Source organism: Amphiura filiformis, chromosome 2 (assembly GCF_039555335.1).
Source record: "Amphiura filiformis chromosome 2, Afil_fr2py, whole genome shotgun sequence".
NCBI classification, from domain to species: domain Eukaryota; kingdom Metazoa; phylum Echinodermata; class Ophiuroidea; order Amphilepidida; family Amphiuridae; genus Amphiura; species Amphiura filiformis.
In genome coordinates this window covers 60,891,171-60,918,951 of record NC_092629.1, presented here as the reverse complement: position 1 = coordinate 60,918,951, position 27,781 = coordinate 60,891,171, and the positions used below count along the sequence as shown (strand labels likewise).

At 34.9% G+C, this 27,781-nt stretch overlaps 1 protein-coding gene across 1 annotated transcript; it reads right to left on the bottom strand.

The window, feature by feature from the left end:
- Window positions 1–13,315: 13,315 nt before the first annotated feature.
- On the bottom strand, window positions 13,316–25,628 carry LOC140136474 (b(0,+)-type amino acid transporter 1-like). The gene is made up of 12 exons (XM_072158197.1): window positions 25,343–25,628; window positions 23,364–23,511; window positions 20,642–20,896; window positions 20,292–20,417; window positions 19,972–20,077; window positions 19,266–19,310; window positions 17,795–17,918; window positions 16,716–16,819; window positions 16,196–16,292; window positions 15,827–15,976; window positions 14,591–14,759; window positions 13,316–13,683 (listed from the first exon to the last, which is right to left on the bottom strand). The coding sequence occupies exons 1-12, from the start codon at window positions 25,457–25,459 to the stop codon at window positions 13,622–13,624; spliced, it is 1,503 nt and encodes a 500-aa protein (XP_072014298.1). The 5' UTR covers window positions 25,460–25,628; the 3' UTR covers window positions 13,316–13,621.
- Window positions 25,629–27,781: the final 2,153 nt, after the last annotated feature.

Sequence of the window (27,781 nt, the reverse complement as noted above, 5' to 3'; positions counted from 1 at the left end):
GGGGGGGGTGGTTTATAGTAAGGCGAATGTGGTAAATCCTTTGAAAACGACTTATCCAAGCACAATTTTGACCAAATTGTAGGTTTTAAAAGTCGAAACCTGAAGTGTTCCTTACAATATTTTTTTCAAATTTTATGTCATTAAATGAAAGAGAACACTTTTATATTTTGTCCATATACTAGCTTCATTTCAATGAGAAATAGCCAAATCTCTTTTATTGCAAATCTTGTGCAAAAAGTTACCACTATGACTTTGCTAAAGAGCGCTTACAAAATGATCAATATAAATTTAGCACTAATTCTAATTAGTTGTTAGTTCATTAATAACAAGCATCGAAACATCATCGACGGTCGATCCAAAGATCAAACAAATTTGTTTCTGGTGCCTAATTGGAACGAAAATAAAAACAATATGTTGTATGTTCTGCTTGTTTCCTTGCTGTTTTGTCATTGAATTGGTATAAATACAATTTCCGTCATTATTTTGTAATTTTGAAAATAATACTATTATGCATTGTGGTCAAATTGCTTAGATTTAAAAAAGCAACTGCTATCAGCGACAGATACAAAACTGGTTCAAAACATTTAATAAAATTAGATTTAATTATAATATTTTAGTTTTATTATTAAACATAGAGCTTATTTCTTTTTTTTCCATCAGAAAAAACACACAGAATAAAATCGTTGAATCAGTATTCAAAAACGTATTTAAAGTTGTATCTTGTGTAATAATGACAGTGAAAAATTTATTGGTTTATTATAAAATAATTATTGGTTAACCATACTAAAAAGTTTAGTTATCAATTCATAAATAATATTATGGAAACTTCAGGTTGCACGTGTAAGCAATGAATTAAAACGTCATAAGCTTTTATATTTTTAATTCCCCACGCTTTATTATTTTTATTGTTTTATTTTAAATTATAGTATATTTATAGTTATATATGAAACAAGTTTATTTAAAATATATATTCATATACAGTATGGCCCAAAAATAACTTAACCCAATTTGGAAGGTTCATTTCTCGGTGTTTACAGCAGCTATTCTCAAAAGTGTTATATATTCTAAATAATATACATATCTTTTTGAGAATATGTGGTGAAACAGGAGAAAAAGAAGCTAGGGTAACAAAATTGTAGCAGTTTTTTACGTCAGAGGGTCGCAAATCACTTTGTTCACACGTAATTCCATGGGATGTATCAGATTACTAACAGTATTGCGTTAGACATGCATATTGGTAAACAACCTCAGATTGAGTTCAAAATTTTACATGCATGAATGAATTACAATCTAAGATCTTAATCCTCATTTAGTCATGCTAGATGAAACAATATACCCGGTTTTGATACCCGAAATTAACAAAACATGATTAAGCTAATACAGCAATTACACAATTACATTGGTTTTACCTGATGCGATTTTTGAATTTGAATTTTTTGCCTTTTGTGACTGCGTGGATTTCTAGACAGGATTTCAAGGTGTCAAGATATTGTGGAAGTAATTTACAATACAAGACAGGACAAAAGTATACTTAAGAACAGAGAGTTTTTTTAGACGTGCTGTCTGCATTCGAATTTGTTCCAGAATGTGAGAATACCCACCCAAACATGTTCAATAGATGTAAAGAACGGAGTAGACGTTACAGAACTGGCCAAAACAGCAAATTAAAGCCTGAATTAAGAGTTACACCGCCAGAACAGGAATATTATAGGATAATTATTATAATACTAGAATTAAGAATTAAACTCAAATACAGTTACATACATTTACACATACAAAAAACAAAAAACAAACAAATGTCTCAAGCAACAAAAGCAAAGCAATAAGTAAGATTTACGGATGTGATAAGAAATAGTTTCAACAAATCCTAACCAATTATACATGCATCCAATACTGGTACATAATAACTCAGGTGTTTCATACTTCTCCGTCTTCTATGTGGACATTGTCCTATTTTAGTTGTACATCTCATTTTTTCCTCCATGATTTAGTTTTATTCTCAATTTATTGTACCGTTATTTTCCTTCTGGTTTCTTCAGTTATTGTATATGGTCATGTGTCTTATATTGGGACCCTTAAGGTTAGCAACTATTTTAAACTGTTGCGATTGGTAGTGAGTGATCATTTCATAGCGAGTTGTGTAGAAGAATTCAAATATCACAGTTATACTTATGTACCTCCTTCTTTGACCAAAAGCAGTTACTGGAAAGTATTTAATCACAGCTAATTAGCATTGAATTTAACCTTTTGAATAATTAACAAGGTCCGATAACGAAGCTGATTTTTTATCACCCTGAATACATATATAGAAGCAAGCATCGCACCTTATATAAAATATATATTTTTGGTGGGATTTTCAAACTCTGTTTGATTTTGTGGTCCTCAGATTGTGAAGGAGAAATACGCACAAAAAAATTGCAACAAGTGTCAACTTGTAATGTAATAATTATTCTCTTCGAATAGAGATAAACTTGTTTTTGCTATAGACCTGCCCTTCAAATGTTTCCAAAGCTATTGGCCCTGATGGGATATCTCCCAGGGTCTTGAAAGAATGCGCTCATGAAATTGTTTTTCCTTTGTGTCACATTTTCAACTTATCTTTAAGTTCTGGTATTATGCCTGAGGCCTGGTTGAAAGTCAATGTTGTTCCAGTTTTTAAAAAATCTGACAGGCAATGTGCTGAAAATGACAGACGTGTGTCATTATTGTGTATGTGGAAAAGTGATGGAGAGAGCTATTTCTTTGCACCTTTGATGCAACTTGCATTCTCCCCCTCTAAATTTATGTTTCCCTTCCCTTCTTTTTGGATTTGGTGGGGCGGTCTTAGAGGTGCGTTGCACCTGTTCGCTCCAGCTATTCACTGGACTTTTTTTTAAATTGTTCCTTTTATGATACTGTGTAATTTTTGATGTAACTTATGTGCAATATTATATTTGTGTAATTCTGTGCCAGTGTTAAAGTGTAATAAATAAATAAAAATAAATAAATAAATAAATAAATAAATAAATAAATAAATAAATAAATAAATAAATAAATAAATAAATAAATAAATAAATAAATAAATAAATAAATAAATAAATAAATAGTACACCATGAATATTGACTTCAGGTTTGGGTCATTAATTCTGTTCTTCCTGCTTTTCCAGCAATGTATGCTTTTACATACCTGTAATTTGTACATAAAGTGGTATATTATAATTCATCTCAAAATTGATGGTTTCAGCTATGAAAATAGCTTATCACGAAAGAGGGTCCGAACATGTGACACATGGCACATAATATTGTTAGTAAAATCAAACCTTTTGTGATCTATTTAGATATCATTATTCAATATAAATATTTTTTCTATATTTTGTATATACCTTTGTATATATTCAGGCATTTATTCATGTTGTGGCTCGTTATGTTTGTAGATCCTGAAAGCTTGAAATAAAATGTTGACCAAAGTTGCTACTTCCGACTTGAATTTTTCCTTATGCGAATACAAATGTATTTATTCAAAGCTCTCAACGGTTTTCGAGATTGCTAAACTTCTCATATAGAATTTTATATTTATATAGTATTAAAATTTTATTTTTTTATATCACTATTTTATTAGGCATATTTTATAGTATTGTTTTATTATGTATGATAGAACTTTTAAATTAACGATTACAATTATGACCATCGTTAGAAGTAATTGCTTTTTGATAGGTATATTTAATATATATTTTTTTTTTTTGTAGACAGCTGATTTTATTAAAAGTTTCTTAATACATAATACTGCCACTAATCAGTGACCTTAATGTACATTTACATGCATTTGATTAATGACATAGGCATTAACAGAGAGTTATAAGAGGATTGGAAAAAAGCAACACTTCAAATTAAAACTAATCAATGCAGAGCAAAATGGGAAACAGAGCACCAAAATGAAGCGAATAGAGCCCAATGCTGACAACTACTGGATTACGACTCAAATTGAGTAGGCCTATCAAACACACAATCAACACTGAGCTCCACCTGTCTCACCCGCTGTCCCGCTCCCCCTCACTCAACATTAAGCAATTTTTACTATTTAAAAAAAATTAAGAGTGAAGCGAGTTTACAATGGTTAAAATACACAGGGATTAAATTTTTATCATGCCATTAACAGTTACCAGGATTGCCACCTTTTATTAAACTTTTGTAACGGTAAGCTACATTTTGCTTGGTATTTCAAAACATTGTAATAACATTTAACTTCCCTTTTTAAAACATCGAAATTTGGTCGTTTTTCTGTCATCTTTACTCTATACAAATGAAGTTTTGCCATAGTCAAAATCAGTGTTAAAATAAAATCATGTGTTGATCCAAACAGAATTAATTGAGGGGTCATAGCTAGATCTATATTAAGGTTCTCTTTTATCCAATCTTTAACGTTATCCCAAAAGTTTCTAGAAATAGTGGAATCCACAAAGAGATGCTTGATTGTTTCCGGATTTGTCTTACAAAATGTACATAAGTCATCATTTCTCGTGTTCATTTTCAACAACAAAGTGTTTGTGCCTATGATACTCTGATTAATTCTATATTGAAACCATCTCATTTTAATATCAGTAGAAAATTTAAAATTTAAGGTACATTTTTTTCCCAATCATCATTGTCCATTCCAAATTCCGTTTGCCACTTACTCATTGTATTCTTCATCTTTGATCCAATAGAAATATCATAGAACACTTTGCACCCTTTTCGTTGCTTAAAAAGTAATTCCATATTATATGGCTGAAAAGGCGAGGCTAGTTTGGAGCCTATAGTACCATTGTAATTAAAGTTTGATTGAATTGCCCTGACAATACCATTGTATTACAAGAAATTGGGCTTCCCTTTATAAAGTTTTGTAAATTCTGCACTAGACAAAAAAGATCCGTTTACTTTTAAAAGATCATTTATAAACAGCACACCCCTTTTCTTCAATGGGCATAACAAACTGATTTACCACCAATCTTTATTTTATCGTTCCACCACAAGTATTGTTTTGCAATACGATTGAAATCAGATTATTATAATTTACAATGTTTATAAGCGAGGACCAAGAAAGCAGAGTATCATACCAGAACTTGTTATCGATCATGTTTTTCATGTCATTAAAACGATTCATACCAAAGCAACAAATATCATCACTTATTACATTCAAACAAAAACGAAATAAGCTTAACCCATTTTTGATCACCACAGGCAACTCTCCGAATCAATTTACCTTTAGAGCATTTATATGCATTTCTACATTTGGCATCTTTACTCCACCATTTTCATAATTTTGTATAAATTGGCTTCTTTTTACTCTGTCTGGCTTGCCGTTCCAAATATATTTATATATCTCATCATTTACCGTTTTGATAAACTCCTTGCTTGGGTTTGGTAGCATTTGAGCAATGTAACTTATTTTTGGCAAAGCCAATGATTTCACAACTACAACCCGTCCCAACACAGTTAAATTTCTTTTTTTCCAACTTGATAACATTTTTCTTATCAAAAGAAGTGCATTATCATAATTATCATTTACCATTTGAGCAAGGTTTATACTAAAAGAAATTCCTAGAAAATCAAAGCCACCATTGAAATTCCATTTAATTCTTAAATTGTTACTAATTTTAGTATTTCTGAATTTCTGAGACCCAATCCAAACTGCAACCGTTTTATCTATATTAATTTTCAAACCAGACATCTCATAAAATGATTGCAATGTTTTAAAGGCACTTTCCAGTGATTTTTCTGTACCATCTAGTATTAATGTAGTGTCATCTGCATACTGCGCAATTTTAAAATTTATGTCATTTATGCAAATTCCTGTTATATCCTTATTTTGTCTTATGGAAGCTAATACCTCCGCACATAAAACAAAGACATATGTTGAGAGAGGATCGCCTTGTCTACAACTGCGCTGAATTTGGAATGGTTTAGATATATTTCCATTTATGATTACAGAAGAGGATGCATTCTTATACAAAGCTCTAAACCATTTGCAAATGTCTGATCCGAAATTAAATGCCCTTAAAGTTTTAAGAATAAAATCATGTGAGACCGTGTCAAAAGCTTTTTCAAAATCAATCAGTAAAAGCATCCCAGGAATTTCTTTAACTTCGGTATAGCTCAACAAATCATAAATAAGGCGAATACTTTCACCAATGAATCTATTCGGGACAAAACCTGTTTGGTCCTCCGAAATTAAATATGGCAAAACCGATTTTATGCGGTTTGCAATACAGGCAGAGGCCAATTTATATGATACATTTAGAAGTGATATAGGCCTCCAGTTTTTTAAGAACTGGCGGGGCTTATCTCCTTTCGGCAGGAGAGTAACATGACTCCTTTTTTGAACTTGAGAAAGAGACCCATTTTTAAAACCTTCATTTAAAGATCGAAGAAGAAAACTGGATATTTCCAACCAGAAACATTTGTAAAATTCCACTGTAAACCCATCCGGCCCAGGTGTCTTATTGTTCTTCATGTTTTTCAAAGCATAGGTGAGCTCAGAATGAGTAATTTCGCCCTCTAAGGTATTTGATTGTATTTGCGTTAATTTGTTTATGCAAGCATAATCATCAATTTTAACATTATTATTTCCACCTTTTTCTTTATACAGATTTTCATAAAACGATACTACTTCCTTTTCAATCTCATTTTGAGCCGTTACCTCTGTGTTGTTACTTCTCACAATTTTTACCATTTGTTTGTTTACAAAGTTTCTCTTTTCAAGATTAAGAAAATATTTGGTCGGTTTTTCTCCCTCCTCTATCCATCGGGCCTTTGTTCGAATAAAGCATCCTTTAATCCTTCTACTACGAATATCTTCAAGCTCATGTTTAGCATTATCTAACTCATTCTTTAAAATTTCAACATTAGGGCTATTTTTCAATGAAGCTTCCTCGTATGACGTATTTAAGTTTTCTATTAATTTGTCAAGTGCTTCTTCAGACTTGTCTATCTCTTTCTTTCTTTTTGATGAGTATGCTATAGTAGCCCCTCTGATTTCCAAAAGCAGTGTTTCAAAAAACAGTTGGTCATTAATAGTTAATTCTAACTCATTTGGATCAATATTGTTTATATTTTCTCTGTCATACGGCGAAGCAGCATAGATTTGTTTCACTTTAGTTATCGAGTCTTTAAAGGTGAACCTCATTGAAAATAAAGTTATATATCAATGGAAAGCTTATGATGTCAGGAAGCAGAAAAGAATATTTTTTATTTGCATAGCGTACCAGGCTAGACATAATCTCCATGCAAAGATTGGATATTGGCACCCCCCCCCCTAAATTACAAAACGAAATCGTTCAAATTGGGCGCTTTCGTTGATGACGTCAGCCCAGGGACACACAGTTACTTCCGGGTGTGATTGTAAACACAATGTCCGTGTATTACTGTGGCATGCATCGGGCCAATGCAAGAATTCAGTCATTGTCAACTTACTTTACATGAAAAATATCTTCAATAAAATAAGAATAACATGAAGGAAATATCATGATCAAATCAAGAATGAAGTTCCTGAATAAAGTGTGTGGATTTAAAATGGGAAAAGTGCTGGCCGGGGTGATTTGGGATAGGCCAAGCCATCCACGATATGCATAGGGAATATTACAGTAAAGCACGAAGAGCGGAACCGGAATGAAAACAGATTGCAAAAAATAACTGCTAGTGCTACCAGTTCAGATCGTCACACCAAGTTGAGATGAACTTATCACAATGAGAAAATGAAGGAATAGAATAAGGTACATGTACAGGATTTTTTAATTATTTCTTAGCTTTACAACCGGTCATGTATGATAGGCGAACTCGTATAGATACATACGGGATGAGCTCAGTGACTGACTGAGTCTCACTACGTCGAGTGTTCAGTATCCGCGACTGTACTGTACTTGCAGACAAAATGACCGATTTGATATTCACATTCTGATATTTCCAACTTATTGCTACTTCATCAGCAAAATTTATTCCTGTAAATGTTCCAAATATAAGGGAACGATTGATCAAATCTGCTGAAACACCCCATGAAACACACAGCGCAAGTGCTACCGGGGAGAGCCCCGAAGCGAGTCGCTGTGTTTGTGCATATCCGTCCCTGCAATTTCTTCAGCAATTTACGCATCGTGTTCGGTAATCCATAAAACATGAATGTTTCACTTTTTCAGTACCGTACACTGATTGTACTATCATTAAAGAATCGTGACACAAGTGACAATATTTTAATTTGATTCAGATTTCAGAATTCCATCAAATAACGGTCTACTAAGCCTAAATTGTATTTATTTTATAATAAAGTATCTGCCCGAGTATCTGTTTCTTTCAATCGCGATTGTGTGGAAAGAATGTATTACCGCAATGCGCTAAATATGAAAACCTTTATATGGGCTGGATTTGATGAAATCGGCGGTTTTTTATTATTTTTTTATTACTGCAAGACGATCTTTTTTTAAATCAGATATTTTAAAATGAATCAAGAATAGGGAATGTCACAAACAAGTATTTAATTTGTTATTCGATCATGTTTATTCAGTCCATGACATGAACGGTAGCAGCAAGCATTTGCGCATGGAATTGATCCCAGCGCGAAATTCAAACTCAATTAGCCAGTTATACCCAGCCAGTTATGACTGATTTTGTCAAAAATTTACGGAAAATTTATGTGTTGACAATAATTATATTATTTCTAATATACATAGAAGGAACCAGCAACTTGAAGATTCCTCTAATTTCAAGCTTTATCATGTTTATTGTGAAAATCAGACTTGCCGGGCAGCTTGCAAAGTACAGGAAGCAAGTCTTGTTTACGTGTTTCCGAGTAGGATCACGTGACTGCGAACCCTGAGCTCACGTCACGAGCATTCTCAAGGTCATAGACGATTGATTTGGGTGCTTTTTGGGCGCCTTAAAAAAGACCAAAAATTCAATAATTTTTTTAATTTTTCAGCTTTATTGGCCATCAAAAAAATCGGAAAAAATAATTTTTAGTATCCTGACATCATAAGCTTTCCATTGATATACAACTTTATTTTCAATGAGGTTCACCTTTAACCACTTTCACATATTCATCATCTTCAATTAAATCATTATTCAACTTCCACGAACCTCGTCCCTTTTGTATATTATTGTTCTTACTTAGACCAATGACTACCATGGAATGGTCAGTCCTATAACCTGGTAGAATGTCTGTTTGACCTATTATATTCAAAATTTCAGAAGAAATCAAGAAAAAATCCAGCCTAGCTTGTTTTATGGGATTGTTTCTTCTCCAGGTAAAACGTTTTATATCTGGGTTCATAATTCTCCAAGGGTCACACAGACTCAAATCTTCTTTTATTTGTAAAACAGTTTCTTTTGCCTTTGGATTATTAATATTCAAATAATTAAATGTATCTTTATTTTGATCTTGGACTAAGTTAAAATCACCACATATAATACAGTGTGGGTTCCCAACGTTTTTTAATATTTTTATGGTTATATTGAACGCTAGTGTTGCGCGGCTTCGTGCCTTTATCATCTAGCATAACGGGTGGAATTGATAAATTCACGGTATGCAAAGCATTGACAATTCTATGTGCGGTATACAGTTATTTTAACTCATGTTATTTAGATAATAATAATAAAACATACGAGCAATTATGTTATACCGTAGATCATCTATCTATTTATGATCTATGGTAATACGTATGTGAAAGATATGCCAGATGTGCCAGGGGGAATTCTTTGTTTCTTTGTGTCAAAACCTAAAGATAACGCACTCCGGAAATACTACATGCTCACATCGCACACCGACATCGCCTGGCTAATAATTACTTTGTCAGCAGAGATACTAAAATAAATACCCGGGATCGATACACGTGAATTTGCTATGCACGAGTTTGATATGAGAAGAAAATCTTTGGATACCGGGGTAGAAATTGATGAATATCTCCCGTAAATGATTTCGTATAAAGAAACCAGATGTGGTTCCTTGCACTTGAATATATATTTTGAACAGATATGATAGTCGTTAGCTTGCGTCTTGAGAAAGTAGCTTGCGTCTTGAGTCCAAAACTGACAATAATTCTGCTTTATATGTGCCGAATTATATAGCGCAGTGTATAGGCCAATCGTAGACTATGCCAATACCAACTATGCTAATACCAATTTTATTAAAAATATGTTATTATTAGTCATGATGAACCCATTTCGTTGAACTCAAAATTATACAGATGTTTATTAAAATTAAAGTATTCAATAGTAAAATGGTCATAAAGAGTTAAAAATATCAGATGATTAGTGACAATAAAAGTAATTGAATGCAACATTATCTTGCATAATTATAATGGCTCACTTTAATACTGAACAATTCTGATTTTGGAATCTACCAGTTTATTGATAGCGAACCCCGAAAATCCGACTATGGACTTTGAATTTTAAGCAGAACTTTACCCCGGGACTTTGCTCTCTAAAAACACACTGTCAAGCATACTTGTTTATCAGTCCATTAACCACAAGTACTAAGCATGGTAGAGTACAAGACGCGCTAGATGTTTGATGAGAGATTAACTTTCGCGTCAACACAAAAGCGCCGCAAATACCACAGATAGTTGTGTACGGTGTAGTTAATTGTAATGACGCGGGCCCGGAAGATTTTTATAGCGAGATATGGGCGACCAATCACAAGGCAGATCCATTTAAAGATGCATTACATCATGGCCAATTTTAGTTAGGCCAGAAATTGGCCTAACTCTCCATAGAGTCCCGTGTTAAAAATATTAACCGCAAGGCAAAGTCAGTAGTTCACTTGGGAAGCTAACAAACAGAGGGAGTGCGGTGACTGAAAAGATCAGATACAGATATGTGACAATCTATCAGCTGCACACAAATCAATATAAATCAGAGTTTTATGCTTAAATGTAATAGCCAGAGTATGGAAAATGGGCAAGTGGACTACGGAGAAGTCTAAGGCCAATCGTGGAGGTAGTCTAAAAGCATATGACCTATAGCGTACCATGCTGGACTCAAACACAGCGAGGTCAGTCACCGAGCTAATCGGCGCTATTGTCAGTAGCCTTAGTCAGATGTCCTTCGGCCCATTATGCGACTCAAAACTATTAAACAGGTCGATACAAAATGGCCATGCGTGGCGGTGGATTCAACCTACCATGGCGATTTCTGCCATGAAGATATCGGGGCGATGACACTGTGCATCGTGCACAGGGGTATACACGTTTTGATCTCAATCTATTTCGTTAGGGTTCAATTTTTAGGATCATTATTAGAATATGACCAAGGCTTAGGGTCATGACTTAGGGTTTTGATTTAGAGATTCAGATTAAGGTGTAGGTAACCTATAGGATTTATTGTTATGATATCTGAACATATGCGCCGGAATCAGGGCGGGGAATGGGGGTGATGGAGGGACACTTTCACCTAATTTTTTTCTACGAGGGACGCCCCTAAAAATGCTAATAGAAGAAAATTCAAACAATATTTGTCCCGTGCATCTTCCTTTTGGACCCAAAAACAACATGCTTTCGCGCAAAATAGTACATTATCCATGACGTCATAAAGTAAGTGCGCCCTCGCAAAATTAGGAAATCTTAAATTCTTTAACCTGGGACACTAAATCAGTTAATCATCTGTTCTTCCTTGAGGCCTATATTATTATTATGTGAGCGTAGCGAGTAGAAACTTTTAAGACTTTAAGTCCCATATTCAGTAATCCCAGCGCAAGTGTATCAAAATAACACAATTTAATTGTTTATAAATTACTTAAAAGTGAATTTGGCAGCAGTATTGACGAAGTTGAAGCCCCATTCAAGTACGTATAGCTAATTTATATACTGTCAGCATGGGTGGTCAGCATATAAGTTATATAAATTACAGATTCATGTATAAATGCCTTGTTTTGTCCTAAATACACGGCTTTGGGTTGAACCACTAGCAGGCTATGTTAGCACATCTATGACAATCACAAAGGTACCAACATCTGAATTTTGATGATTTTTACGATCATCCGGATGAGCAAATCAATGAACATGATGAATGGGCCTTTAAATTGTTTCTGCCCAGCAAACACAAAAAGTTTTAAAAAACGTTTTAAATAAGTTATATTTTGGCTTTTGGTTTAGGTAAAAACATTAACAAAAATAACATTAAAATGTCGGGTTATATGAAGGTCATGAAAACGTTTTAAAACGTTTTGTATGAAAACACACTACAACAATATTTTAAAAACGTTTTCAAAATGCTATTGTAAATTATTTTTGCAAACATATTTTGCCAAATATTTGGTTAACACTTAAATAACACGATATTAAAATAGTTGCACCCAGCAAACACAGAAATGTTCTTAAAATGTTTTTTTTTTCAAAACGTTTTAATAACATTTAAATGTCGGTTTATATAAAGGTCATGAAAACGTTTTTAAAACCTTATTGCAAATATTTTGGGCAAACATTTTTTGTAAAATATTTTTTCAACCCCAAAATATCAAGTATCAAGTTTTCAAAATTGTTTTTGGAATGTTATTAAAAGTTTCATACCCTTTATATAACCCGACATTTAAACATTTTTTGTAAAACATTTTGTGTTTGCTGGGCAGTAGATTATCAAAAAATGTTAATGTTATGAAAACGTTTTATACCCTTAATACACCCTTTATATAACCCGACATTTAAACGTTTTCTGACAACCTTTTATAACCTTTTACGAAATGATGTCGAAAACGTTTTTTGTTTGTGGATGGGTGTATGCTTTTTTAAATTGTAATATTGAAAATGTTCATCCGACAATATCATGGTGACGTAAGTTGCATGAAAAAAAGAAATCCAGATTTGAGACCGCCTCTGGTTCAATGACAGAATTAAAGATATTTACTCAATATATGATCAGTAATTTTAATACTTGGCCGACTTTTTATTTAAACCCAGGCTGAGGGACCATTGAGAACAAAATGTCCTTCTCACCGATACATGTCTTTGCTCATCAGAGTGACATAACTATTTTTTCCCAGCTTTAAAATTTACTCAGAATACACAAAAATATACTAAGCCTTGCAAAGCCTTGACTGAAAATCCCAAGGCCATGGTCACGACTTTTGTCAAAGCCGAATGCCCTAAAGTAAAGCCAAGAATTTTCTGCTTTACAAATGCTAAATTCCGCTTTTCTCCGCTTTGTAATTTTAGCACATTTCTGACATAATAAAATTTCACAAGAATCTTGTGACGATCATTGCGATTTGCAAAGTTGGGATGGGTAATTGGGTATCATGGCTGCAATGGGGCGTTGTACGGTAAATTTTATGACGGATTTTACTTTATTTTGATGAATTTTGAAGACCCATTTCATTTAGTATTTTATTTATTTCTTTTCAATTGTATTTTTTTCCTTTTTCTAGGTCATTTTTGATTATTTGTTTTATTTTTTTCTCAGAAATGCGTTTTCCGCTTTACCTCCGAATTCCGCGATTTTCGCGGAATTTCCGCAACGCGGAAAATTCTTGGCTTTACCCTAAAGGTAAGCCTTTAGGCAGCCTCAAGGCCAAGGTCTAGGCCGAAAGCCCTATAAAGGCAAGCCTTTGGAGGCAAGCCTTTAGGCAGCCTAAAGGCCAAGGTTCAAGGCACTACATCATAGAATAAATTACTTCAATCATAGTTCAAGTGTTGTAGCCTGATGGTGCAACTTCAAAGAATAATTGCAAATATAGTGTCAGCCAATCTGTTGAGTAAAATCAGCGTAAAAAACAACGTATTAGTAATTGTTATTGTTGATATTAAAGATGATGAAGAGGGGTATTATGATGATGATGAAGATGATAATGATGATGAAGATGATGATAATGACGATGATGATAACGATCATCTTAAGGTTGGTCTGAACCCTGGAATTATGGAAACTTTCGGGCCTCATAACTGCTAAAGTGTTGGTGTAAAGTATATAAAAGTATACATATTTAGAATGGCAAAGACTTGATAAGTTCATCTGTGATGTCAAATTTGGGTCAAAATGCTCATTTTTGGCCTAAAATCCCAAAAAACGGTTTTTTGGCCCCTTTTTTTTCTTCGTGCAGCGTAAAAAAAAATTCTTGGGCCAATTTTTTTTTATTAATTTTTAAAAAACTAGACAAAAATATCTAGGGACCGTTTTTAATTTTTTTAATTTTGACCAACTTCACCAAAAATATTTGAAATTTCGGCGAAAATCTGGCTTTTTTACGATTTTTTGAAAATTTAACATTTTTTTACCGTTTTTGGTGCAAATTTCTTGAAGTTGGTCGAAATTCAAAAAAATGAAAAAACGGTCCCTAGATATTTTTGTCTAGTTTTAAAAAATTAATTTAAAAAAAATTTGGCCCCAGAATTTTTTTTACGTTGCACGAAAAAAAAAAGTGGGCCAAAAAACCGTTTTTTTGGATTTTGGGCTAAAATGAGCATTTTGGCCCAAATTTGACCTCACAGATGAACTTATCAAGTCTTTGCCATTCTAAATATGTATACTTTTATATACTTTTTAGACCAACAATTTAGCAGTTATGAGGCCCGAAAGTTTCCATAATTCCAGGGTTCAGACCAACCTTAATTATAATACACGTTCTTTTGTAATAATTATTATTCAAAAGACATACCCATAAATGGTGGTCTGTACTTGTAATACGCAAGAGGAAAGTAGACAATTAGCCCAGCTAAAACGAATAACGCCGCGAAGAGGTATTCTAATGACGGGTTGTCAATAATGGGTGCAGCAATCAGATATAAAGAAGCTATAATCATAAGAATAGGGACGATGAGCGGAACCTATGGAAAGAGATAAGTATTGTCATGATTGTAGAGCATTTGTGAGCCAATCAGTAAAATGACGACAATGTCAGCAAAGTTGTTTCTGAGATGAGCTAATTTACACCTCAAATCCTTGTGTACTTATTGTTCTAATACCTAATGATTTGAAGCATCACATTTTGAAAATCATGCTGATGATCAAATTACAGGCTTTTGTAAAGACCTTTTGCACTGCTGTCGAGTGTTAACCGATCGCGTAAAAGAACTAGGTCGCGCCTGCGTCATGTGATGCTATGCAGATCGATCGGCGAATGTGGTCATATGATGAAGATGTGGTCCAATTAGCCAACCAGAACACGACTTCATATTTACGCCATAAACTGCGGATAATCGGGCACTGCGAAAGGTCTTTGTAATTACAGAATAAAGGTATTGTTTTTAGCCGCTGGAGTGTATCTATCGGCTCATATAACACGGACGACATCATTATTTTAAGTTGTTTTACGCCAAAAATAATGATGTTGCGTGTTATATGAGACGATAGATGCACGACAGTGGCTAAAAACAATACCTTTATTCTCATTCTTAAACACTTCAATTAAAATAAATAAATTAATCATAAGTATTATATAGGCCGACCAAGTGTTAATCAAATTAAATCCTACATTTACAAGAATTACCTAGGGCTTAGAATCGATCAGTCCCATTGTTACTATGCACCTTCGATTGGTTCACATAACGCGTACCGAGTATCCCGTGGACACGCAGGCGCTAAGTGTGTGTGATATCGGGTCATATCACACGGGTAAGAACCAATAAGATTGCAAGGACATTCTCAAGTGTATAAGAAATGAGTGTAAAGCCGATTAAAATGTCTTTATCTGAACAGAGTTATTCCCCAATATTGTCATCATTGCCTGCCATCACCACCACAAATACCAAAAAGTAACAACGAAAAATATCGATGTAGAAAGAAGATAAATCATAATGCAGGAATGCACAATAATTACATTGCAATAGTGACTTAAATTGCTATAATTATCAGTTAATTATCTTTATAGAAATAAAATAATAAAATATTACACCTTTATAGGTCTCTCCCATTCCGGATGTTTGTAACGAAGCCACAGCAAAGCAATGAATGAGCTTCCATAAACCAACCAATTAACAAAGCTGAAATAATTGAGGAGAGTGTCTATTGTTCCAGGTAGTATCATGATAGTCACTAGCGATACCTAGGAAGATAGGAAAATAAAATCTTGGGAATCATTATATTCAAGTATTTACGAATATCACTTTTGATATTCAGGTTAAAAATTTATCAACATGAAATTCAAATAGGACTGTTCTTCGATTGAGAATGTAACCGAAGTTGCAGTTAATAACATGAATATGAACTATGTTGCATGGTTAAACCAGAGATATGAGACAAACATATCTATGGTTAAACTTACCAGAAATACAAGTGCTGGTACCGGGGTGTATCGTCTAACGTGAATCATAGCTAATATTTGAGGCATGTGTCCCTCGCGTGCTGCTACATACGGTAATCTGAAATAAGAAGAGACAAACTACGTTCCAAAAGACTACTGTGATAAGAAGTTGACAGAAAGCAATTTTAAACAAACGTATTTTCAATATGGCACAGTTGCGTAGCGTCATAAGGGCACGCTAAATTGCAAAATTTAGAAAATTCCATAGGAAAATTGCCAAAAAACGGCTAACCTTGTGCCCCCCCACCCATCAGACCCGGTGCCCCCAATCATGGTCCCCCCCCCCATCGGATGACCCACGCTACGCCACTGATATGGTATTTTGACTAAGCTAAGCTTGAGGCATAAAATATGCCTAATATGACTATGTTCCTCGACTTCGCCTCAGGGCATAGTCATGGTTTTGAGATCACCGCAGGCCTATAATTTTAACCATGGCCCCGAATATAAAGCAGACAATATTTTGTATAATATACTATACCTCGCAGAAAATATCAATCCTGTGGTTATCACGCCGAATATTGATAATATTACTCCAAGAGGAATTATCCATGATACCGGGCCTAAGGTCCTTAACGAAAACGTCTGTATTAAGGTAAGAAAATACACAATTATTGTGAAAAAACCCCATTAAAAGTCATGCAATAGATGGTTGAAGAAGCCATCAGGCATGATGACGAAAGTATAAAACTAGTGTGTATTTTGGATTAAGCAATACAAAAAAATCTATTGAAACAAATTCATCAGGTGAATATCGAGAATGTGGCTTCATATCGCAGTGATTAATTTTTAAATAGCCCCAAATTGCAACTTCTGTTAACCATAGCGGTCAAGGATCATTCATATCCACCAAAATACAATTGCTTAGATTTTATTTCTCAGGTCACAAGGATTCAAGAAAAGTATAGTTTGACCTATCTGTGATATACCGTTTTCAAGTTATTGGCTCCGATAATCATGGTCTCAACGTCTTTACATAATGTTCGTATTAAGAGGTTTCACATAGGATGCTTTATTCTAAGCTTACATCGCAAAATAGATAATGTTCAATTATGTATCAATAGGAGTAAATGGTCTTTGACCTAATGTCCTTATTTTGATAGGTAAAACTATACTTTCCGTGAATCCTTATGATCTGAAGAATGCATTGGTGTATTTTTGTCACAATAATGATATTTGCAAACAACGGATTTTCCTCCCAGCTACATCCGCTTTAAGTACATATCATTAGATTTAGAAAGTTTACTCCGAAAACTGTTTTAACGAAATGTAAAAAATGTGAATTTGTATCAAATCGAGAATTAAAAAAAATTGAAATTATTTAATACCAGAAGGCCATTTCTCGTATTCAGAATGCATTTGGATGTGTCTGATGTGCTCTCATGTCCCACAAAATACTGTGTAAACTTGGCTATCCGTGCCCTTAAATCAACCAGGAGTATGTCAGAGGGACAATATTAGTGATCTTTGTCCTCTTGTAAATTGCGCGTGCTACGACAGGGATTTTTCCTTTTCACAGCAATTTCATTTGTTGTTGGGAATTTACCCCAGAAAGCTTACCACTGCGACTGCATCTGACTGTAGCAATTCTCCCGGTGACAATACCGTGAAGTATGCAATATTCGTCAATATATATACCACCGTAACTAAAGGTACGCCCATTAAAATCGCAAGTGGTAAATTCCTTCAGATAAAAGTATTCACGATAAATATTTGCATTAATAATTGAATACATGAATACAAAAGCCACCCAAGTCCATGGGAAGTGATTTTGAGAGAAAAACCTGTGTATCATTTTAATTCCTTCAGTTAGATTTACCTGGTCAATATGGTAAGTTTTACGTGCAAATGAGTGGATTAACCTGTATTAGGTATGACGATTAGCATTTCAGGGACTTCGTGGGGTTCATTTTAAATTTTGGACTTGGGTGGTTTTTTAATCATATACAAAGACAACAAAGTTATAATGAGATTACCACTAGTAAGATAATACAAAATAAAGCGCACAGGTATGTATAATGTTGATAAGCATTCTGCCATGTAATATAAACCACACACTTTCCTTTATTAAACCCATTTTTTTTTTCAAAAGTCACTCTCTAGCAATGAATGTGTTACAAGTGGACTTTTATACATACTGGATTTTAATCAATGTGTTACAAGACTCAAATCATGGAATTGGGTGATTCTTTCATACATGCTATTTTTCACATGCTCAATAGACACAGAAGATGAATTTGAGTTGTTCTTTCATACATATGACAGGCCTATGTAAAGCAACACTTTCCCATGCTTAACTCAATTTGGCTTAAGTATGGACTTGGGTGGCTTTTGTATTCATATATTCAATTATAGATCAGTAATATTATGTTACGTAACATTTTGTACCAAATGCTAGTATAAAAGTCTAAAATGAGTTTGAACAGGGCCGGATTTACCTTTTTGGGGCCCTGGCCAGGCCAAAATTTGTAGATCCCAAAACTCACTGTGAGGAAGGCATGTGCAGTAAATTGACCAAAATTAGCGGCTGAATTAGGTTTAAGATCAACAGTGGACATGGAGGAGGCGCAGTGGATGCATTAGAATTTATAGTATATTTTGTTCAGATTTTACTATGACATTTGCGCGACAAAAATGAAAGTAAATTTTGCTTCTTCAAGGGCCAGTGCTCGCGAAGCGCACAAAAGTTTGCAATTTTACCCTATTTTGGCCCAAAATATGGTGTTTCTCGGGCTAGGATGTCTCGAAACTACCAACATGCGACTTTACGCTTATTTCGTGGTAGCAGGTGACATTTTGCTTGCAGATACTTGCTTTGTGGGTAGTCTCGCAAATAAAAAGGCAGTATTATATTTTTAAGACATTTGCAGATGCTATTTTACTGAGATAAATGTGATGGTAAGTTCGTCATGTTCACTACTTCATTGATGTTAGTCTTTATTATCATTATTATCCTTATTATTATTATCATAAAGCAACATAGCATAAAAGGCAAAAATAAAGAAATAAGACTCGTATCTCATTTACCTACCTATACGGGTTAATTAGTTCTTCAGTTAGGTATGTCAATGTATTCCTGCGTATAAATAAATTATTCTCGTGATTTTAGTAGTGTGGAAATGTTATATTTTGTTCTTAATTTATTCATATTATATTTTTTTTAATCAGGTAATATTTACTCAATGAAACAGCTTGCATAGTTTCAAAAATCCAATGTAACATTTATTTCTGGTGCGCTCTTTACTGTCATAAAAATACCAAACCAGTCTCCATATTAAAATGATAGTATAAAGCATTGTACATACAGAACTTGAACATACAAGCAATTTAGTGTAGCGCCATATATTGAGAAATTGGTGACGAGCTGTCTATACCGAATAAAAATGATATCCATATCAAAGAAAATCAGTTACTATTGTTTTTAAAATGACCCATTGTTTGGAACGTTCAATTTATAATGTGTCGTACATGAATTAGTGTTAAAATCGATCGATAGCTTGCCTCCCGGGTTCATGGATTTTTCGGAACCGACGTAATTTGTCATAGGTTTGCATTGGTAAGAGAACAATGTGAATTCATATGATACACCACAGTGAATTCATATGATACCCCACATATGAGTGGCGTGAAATCGTTATATCATATAACATCATAACGTGTTCAATATGAACACTTTAAGACCTGTTTGTTTTTTTCAAATCATTTTAGTTGAAGACACTGGATTGCAATATACATACCATCCATCGTACGGAAACAGACCCTGGTAAAAAGCCACACCATAAGCAAACACGTTCGTAGCTGAATCGTCAAAAGATGTTTTAGGATTCAAATGCTCCGTATAACCTGATAGAGAACAGAAGTTGTATCACTGAAAGTTTATATAAATATATAAATATGAAAGCTGTGAGTCGTTTCCTCAAACCTTGATTTTTAAGCACTTTACAATCGTGTAAAATCAGAATATAAGATAAAAAAGAGGGAATTCTCCTCAGCAAATATTACAATATTGTTTCAATTATGTTTTTTCATTGATATCCTTCAGACAGCTCAGACTTACCCTGTGAAATCCTGACAATTCCAACAACTATTATAATGGCGAGGGCTATTAATTTCGATATGGTGAAGAAATTGACGAAGTTGGTGCTTAGCTTGACGCTGAAACCGTTGATCATCGCTAAAAACACTACAGGAAAAATAACACCGATGTCGTCAGTGTTTTTTAAACATTGTGACCAAGTCATTGGACTATGGAGTGTGTACATGCTATTCTTCTTCTTCCTATTAGTGCCTCCCTCATATGTATGAGTATTATATCGTACTGCGTACAGACAAGATGTACTTATTTTTTAGAGTAGATGAGTGTATTTTAAAGTACAGTTACCTCAAAATTCATGATAATTTACTTACAAAGACAAGTTATTGCAATCAATTTCATTGCATTATCTGGCGGATCACACGTATTACCCGTTCCTTCCAAAAATGGCGCCACGGCATAGTCAGCGAAACTGATACATACAATAGCCAGCCCAGCCGGTCTTATTATGAGATTGGATACCCATGAGAATAGGAATGCGGGTGCGCTGCCGAATGCGGTGTAGAAGAAAATATATTCACCACCAGATTTGGGTATCATTGTTCCTAGCTCAGTGTAACACAAGGCACCTGTAAGATGGAGAACAACAAAGAATGCATTAAAGATGCGTTAAGTACATCGATATTATTTTGTCTTGACTTTTTCGTTCTCTGGATTTCGCCGCATCTGGGATTAATTAAATCCATTTGCATCTGGCCAGGGAATAGAGGTTATGCACTTTAATCATGCGTGACTTCTAACAAAAGGCGCTGATTCCCGTAGTATTCCTCATTCAAACCAATTCAATACACGACCTCGGAGTTACCTGCATGACTTTGGCGGGCTATTTTGAAGCAGTCTTGTTTGCACATGTAGGTACTTCTTTTGAAAGTCCTAAACAAGGTATAGCAGTCGCTGATAGGATATGCAACTTATAGAACACGGATGACCTCTATTGCCTCTGACTCAAGGTCACACAAAGTCACGTGGTCCATAAGTGGTATACCATGTCTATAATAATAACTGACATAGGCCAGCATACGGCAATAGTATATTGACATAACCAGCATAAGGCAATATCCGTCCCGACATGCTAGCTCATGCTTAGTAGCCAAGTCCGTATTGTTGTTTGTTTTATTTCTTCTTTTCATTCAGTGGATGTTTTAAGGAAGAATAATATCTTCCGTAGAAGATATTATTCTTGTGATCCACACACTATGTACAAATAAATGTACATTTAGTCACATTTTGTTATACGATAAATACGGTTAGGCCCTATACGATGGAACTGGTAGGCATAGGCCTATTATAAATTCGGGATATTAAATATCCTCCTGACGAGCCAGAATATGGTATGGGTGGAGTTTCGGTAAATCCCATAAGTCTTTGCGAGTACACCTGAGAACTCGTCATTTGACGTCATGCCGACTTGCAATGCGCAGTAACAATGTTCGATAAACGATGTGCGCATTGGCGCAGATCGGCGTGATAGGTATCAAGCACGTCAATCATTTTTATCTGCGCATGGTCATTTATCTGCGTCCTGGAATTAGTTAGAACAGGAACCATTCGTATAATGAACAAAATGGCTGTTGGTGGTATATATTGTTTTCGCATCGACTATGACCTTTAGTCCCCGACATTGCCCTTATGAACTCTCATCCTCCTGATCTGGCATTGTTAATGGTGTTCAAGTTATTCCGCACAATTATTTGACCTCGCAATAAAACCTCATTTGAACCCATCTCGATCTAAGTCAGTGTTGCCGATGCCTTATATAAGCATTGAAAGCACAAAAGCGTGGCGAGTCATCAACCGACCTCCCAGTCGGCGCCAAATGTCCTCGGGTTAAAAAATGTTACGTTTAGCCAACGGAGGAACACTTCATTGATAAACCATAATACCTATGCTCCACCAAATCGTAAAGAAACATACTTTCAAACAATATCCAAAACCGGGATCTAAAGTTAAAGAGTCATATATTTTGGTGAAATCGTGGTAAACGATTTTATGTGGCGCCTTAACAGCGTTGTTGGCAATATTGTACCTTATTGTATCGCTTTTGTTCTCGATCGATTAAAATCGATGCAGAATCTTGTTAGCTTCAATTTCATACCAAATTTGCTACCAAACACTCTAAACACTGATACCAGTATATGAACGTTGGTGCATTTTCAAAAGTTGCAAATCCAAATTGCTATGCGTGGTCAAACTTGCTTGCCCGCGATGAGTCCGTGCCGACTATCCCAATTATTCAATTATTAATTTGAAACGCATGGATGATGAGAATGAAGGTTTAGCACATCAAAAGGAACAATATTAGAAAAGCAACTTGTTATGATAACGGGAAAAACAATTAAAATAAAGTCCAGGATAACGTTTAAACAGCCTTACCCATCCTAACCAAATCAAAACCATAATACACGCGCTCTAGAAATGTTACGTTTAACTGGGTATTAAGAAGTTGCTTTCTATCGTTCAAGACAGAAAGGTACATACAATTTAAAAACTCGTGGAAGCATGCTTTAACAATTAAAAGCATAATAATGACTCTGTTCAAAAAAAAAAGAGAAGTAAAAGTGTCATTTGATTTCTGTTGGTTTGTAAAAATGGTTCAACTCAATATCTTTTATATCCACAATTGGTGTGTACCACGGCCACACAGCGGCACCCCATTCTCATCTATTATCCATGCGTTTAACCGCGCATTGTACCAACATTTGGGATATTTGCCCATCGCGGGCAAGCAAGCTTGACCACGCTTAACAATTTCGGCAGTGTGAATGAATGAATGAATAAATAAATAAATAAATAAAAATAAATAAATAAATAAATAAATAAATAAATAAATAAATACATAAATAAATAAATAAATAAATAAATAAATAAATAAATAAATAAATAAACAAATAAATCATGCGTTTAATATACTCTATTGACAAATTGTCATAATTTAGTGCAAAAATATACTTTAACATAAATATGATGTAAGTATTTACTCAAAAACAAAGTAACAAATGCGAACAACAGAAGAGTGACTTTCAAATATCATTTTACCTAGCAACGATATCAGTCCACACAATGACCAAACAACTAGACTCATTCCCACACTTTGTGTCTGTCTTAGAACACCTTTTGGTGAGATAAATATGCCAACCCCGATGATATTTCCTATTACTAGGCAAGTCGCTGTAAAGAGGCCAATCTGAAACGAAGGAATATTATCGGTTAAATTATCGTTTATTTAATAGTCCAATAGCGAGTTATTTAGTGTTTACAGCCTCTTGACATCAGTAAACAAAGTTCTTTGTACCTGATCCTGCAAGTGCTGAGAAGTGACTGCTTACTGGCAACTGACGTTGTTCCCAGAAGCAAGAAGTGATTTGTGCAAGTAATACCATTTTGGAAATTGTCATTGTGCAAGAATGCAAGTTTACAATGCACTTTGTTGGACGAGTTTAAAACATCGACGTCCGGAACATTCAGTGCAACAGAGCTTTTATTATTTGTTAAGGTCTGTGATTTGTATGATTTATAATGTCCATGCATTGTCCATACATACTGCACTTGGCAATAAACAGTTTGTTAGCCCACATAAACATAGAGGTTTGTTGTGCTTTAGTCATGTTAGTGAACTTGAGTAAAAGGTGTTTCTTGCCCGGGTCGTTGCAACCCGTATAACAAGACATACAAGCGCTGAATAAAGGAGGCTGAAATAAGACATAAACAGAACATTGATGGACAGTATCACCTTGGTCACATTTTCTATGAGCTTCTGCAACAGGAATCAAGCTAATAAATCCCCAGAACAAAAACTACCTGGCAACTCTACGATCAGTGCTAAAATAGGAGAAAACCAAACGCTTATAGCAGGCCTTCTCAACTGGCGGCGCGCGCGCCACATGTGGCGCTTGGAGTTAGTCGAAGTGGCGCATGAAGTGACGCACGGTAAATTTACTAGATTTTTCCTCATAAATTGTTTACAAAAAAGGGGTGAAAATACCACATCTGAGCCTTTAGATAGCCTTAAAATCTGAGAGCTTCCGGGGGCACAGCCCCCTGGACCCCTACGGCTGGGGCTTTCACACTGGAACCCTACAGGGGCCATAAGGCGCGCAGACCTCCTGGACCCCATCCGCTATATGCGTTCGATCGCGCACACGCTCCCTCACAAAATGCTCCCTAAACATGTTGGCACTTCATTATCACTAAAATATCGTTGGGCCAACGTTGTCTTGCTATCTGGGTGCGGACTTTCTTTATTTGAGGTGTTTATTTAAAATTAAGAACAATTAAGCAGAATGCTTCTAGTTAACATTAATAAAAATCGAGTGCCCAATGTTTATGTGCGGGGTACTCGTGGTTAAAATAAACTAAACCTGTTGAATGAATCAATGGTATAGCTTTAAAATTATACCAATGGCAGCATTATAAGGTCAAAAGGGTCGATCAGCAGGCCCCGCAGCAGGTACTGTAAAGTTGCACCGAGTGCCAATAGAGCAAGGAAAAATATAAAAGTAAAAAAAAAAAACCGATTGGTTAAATGAAAATGATGTAGGGTTTAATACCTAAAATACAAAACACGGGTTTACCATAAACAACGTGTTTCCATCTGTGATCGTGGTTCATGTAGTTGTAGAGTTGACCATCTTGTTGAATATAGTGCAAATCAAACGAAATTGAATGTGTTAACTCTTGTGAAGAGAAGGCATATATTACCACCGACAAGTGTGTAAGCTTGTGTATATTAACACTTTAAATGTTAATATTATCACACGAGCCTGTTGAAGCATGTTTTAAATACAATACGTTCGTGTGTTAATATTAACACTTAAATGTCTTAATCGTATTCTTTAAAACGTTAATGATATGTAATAAACATGAACACATCTATGTATTTATTAAGCTTTGTGTGCAGTGCGGGATGCAGCGTCAGCTATATTCACAGTTATTTACAATAACTCGGAGCGGGCAATCTACAGAGCAAGGAGTGGATTTTCCTAATGATTTTGTCCTTAAACTTACTGTCAACATACCTGCCTCTTGAGGTGGACTTTGTGATCGTCATGGTGCTCATCATTACATAAGGTTGGTTCCTCAGTGTGGCTCTTGCCTTCTTCGCTTACGGATTTCTTCTGCCTTTGCGCGGCCATCCTGTGTTCTTTTTTGTTTCAAATTCCAAAGCAATAACGTATCTGTATTGGAATAGGCAAACTATTTTACGTTCCACAACTGTTCGGAGTAACAGCTAGTAACCTTTATATTGGTACAGGTATTATTATCAATTGACGTGTTCACCGACTCTATGCCGCGGGAGGAAATCAATAATACTTTTTTCGACAAGAGTCGAAGTCCAATGCCCTTTAACCTTTTCCCAACACTCCAATGTATTACAGAATCTAGTATTAGTCGAAAAACCCAATTACATTGGGTCTTGTGTATAATATTATACCTATCACCGAGTCATAGCTCACATAAAGCGACTGTTTTAAATGGACGTGAGCTGCGTTATGAGCATGCACAGATTCCGATATGCTATACGGTGGTTTTAACGGCTACGATGTTATGCACGGATTGCTTGAAAATGATACAGGATATGCAGATGAGTGAGTGATCTGCCAATTTTGATATTTTTTCCAAAAGAGCATTTTTGACTTGCATAATTTTTTGTGATTAGAAACCCTAATAGTCTTTGTACACATATTATTTTTGGCATGTTGGCAAGTTCATCAAATCAGCTTAATTTATGAAAACAGATCATTTGTTTAAATATGATTTTCCCTCCTTTATAGCAACTGCATAAATCCAGGATATTGGTCTTAACAAAGGAGGTATTTGATGGTAAAGTCAACGGTGAAAGCTTGATAATGTGTGCCCAACTCGTTTTCTGGACAATTTAGTTAGTTGGGCATAGCGTTTCAGCCTGAACTAGTAAAGAAACCAACTAAGTTTTTCTTTTATCCAAGATACTAGTGATTCCACTGCACATATCATTGATGGCATGATCCCTTTTAGTTTTTTCTGAAAGGTGAAATTGCTATTTCATATATTTTTTGTTCTGCACTTGGTTGTTACGCAGTAATGATAAATAACATTGTCGCAATCGTAGAAAACTTATCGCGCAGAAATGTAGCATTAGAGAGCGGCGTGGCTCATTGGTTAATGTCTTCTGAATCTGGTGCACAAGGTGTCCGTTTCAGTCCACGGCGATGCAAATATCCGCTCTCTCCTTTACCAGTGTTTAGTGCATTTGAATTATGGGGCAGATGCAATGAATGACAAAGTCCTCGCAGCTCAGGGTACTATATATAGCTGTTTGTACACCACACCGTGGTCCCTAGGCATCATGAGACATCTACCAGCACAGTAAACATGGTAAAGTTAGACGGATATTGGATATTGGACATTCAAAGTACACAGATAATGATGTTCGTTCTAGATGGATTGGATACTAATAAATGAGATTACTCATTCTGTCATAACAATGTGCTAGCTTTCCATGTACAAGGACGGAGTACTGAATAACATTTGAAATTTAAAAGAACTTTGCCAATGCACTTTTTGAGGTAGAGGGCGCTGAATATTCAAAATGGAGCTAATATGAGAAATTTTCATTTCTTTTCGAAAAGCAAAAAATTGAGTCCTATAACGACAATTTTTTAGCTTTACACGTACAAGGGCGGAGTATTACTATATGGAAGGAAATGTAGTTTTTTCTTCAAATTTACACCATTTCAAGTGTTCAGCGCCCTCTATCTCAAATCTCAAAAAGTGCATGGGCAATTAAAGGGCTTATATGCATTGCGTGTAAGTTAAAGCCTTAATGTACGATCTTTTTTCAGAATTTACCTTTATTTTTTTCAAAACCTATTTTTTTGCATATTTGTAATACTTACACATGTTCTAACTTAAATCTATGAGCAAACTGTCAAATTCGCCCTATTTGTAGTAAAACGGGATGATTTTCTGTTGGTCCGACATAAAATCATAATTTTTAGATTATGATTTTATGTCGACCACGATCGCAAACCGTAGTCTCCTACAAAACTAGTTTGGTTACGCTCCCTCCACATGTGGAGGGAACGTAACCAAACTGGCCGCGTAGGAGACTAACTCTGAGGCCGCACTCGCTGTCCTAATCCAAATAGTGCGCGATGTTTCGAGTGATAGAGGTGAAGTTTATGATGTTGTTTCTTTGCAAATTCCCAATGTTTTTCGCGTCCAAATGTATTGGGAACTTTCATAATGATTGCATATTATCAGTTTGGAAGAAAAAAAGAAAAATCTAAAAATTTAAAAAGATCGTACATTAAGGCTTTAAATGCTGAAAAATTGATATGCTACGCCCCCGGCTACGCTTCACTTTTTTGCTATATTGTTAAATGGAAGGAAAGGTACTTCAATCTTTACAAACTTGAACCACTTTAAGTGTTCAGCGTCCTCTATCTGAAAAAGTACACGGACAAAGTGCTTGA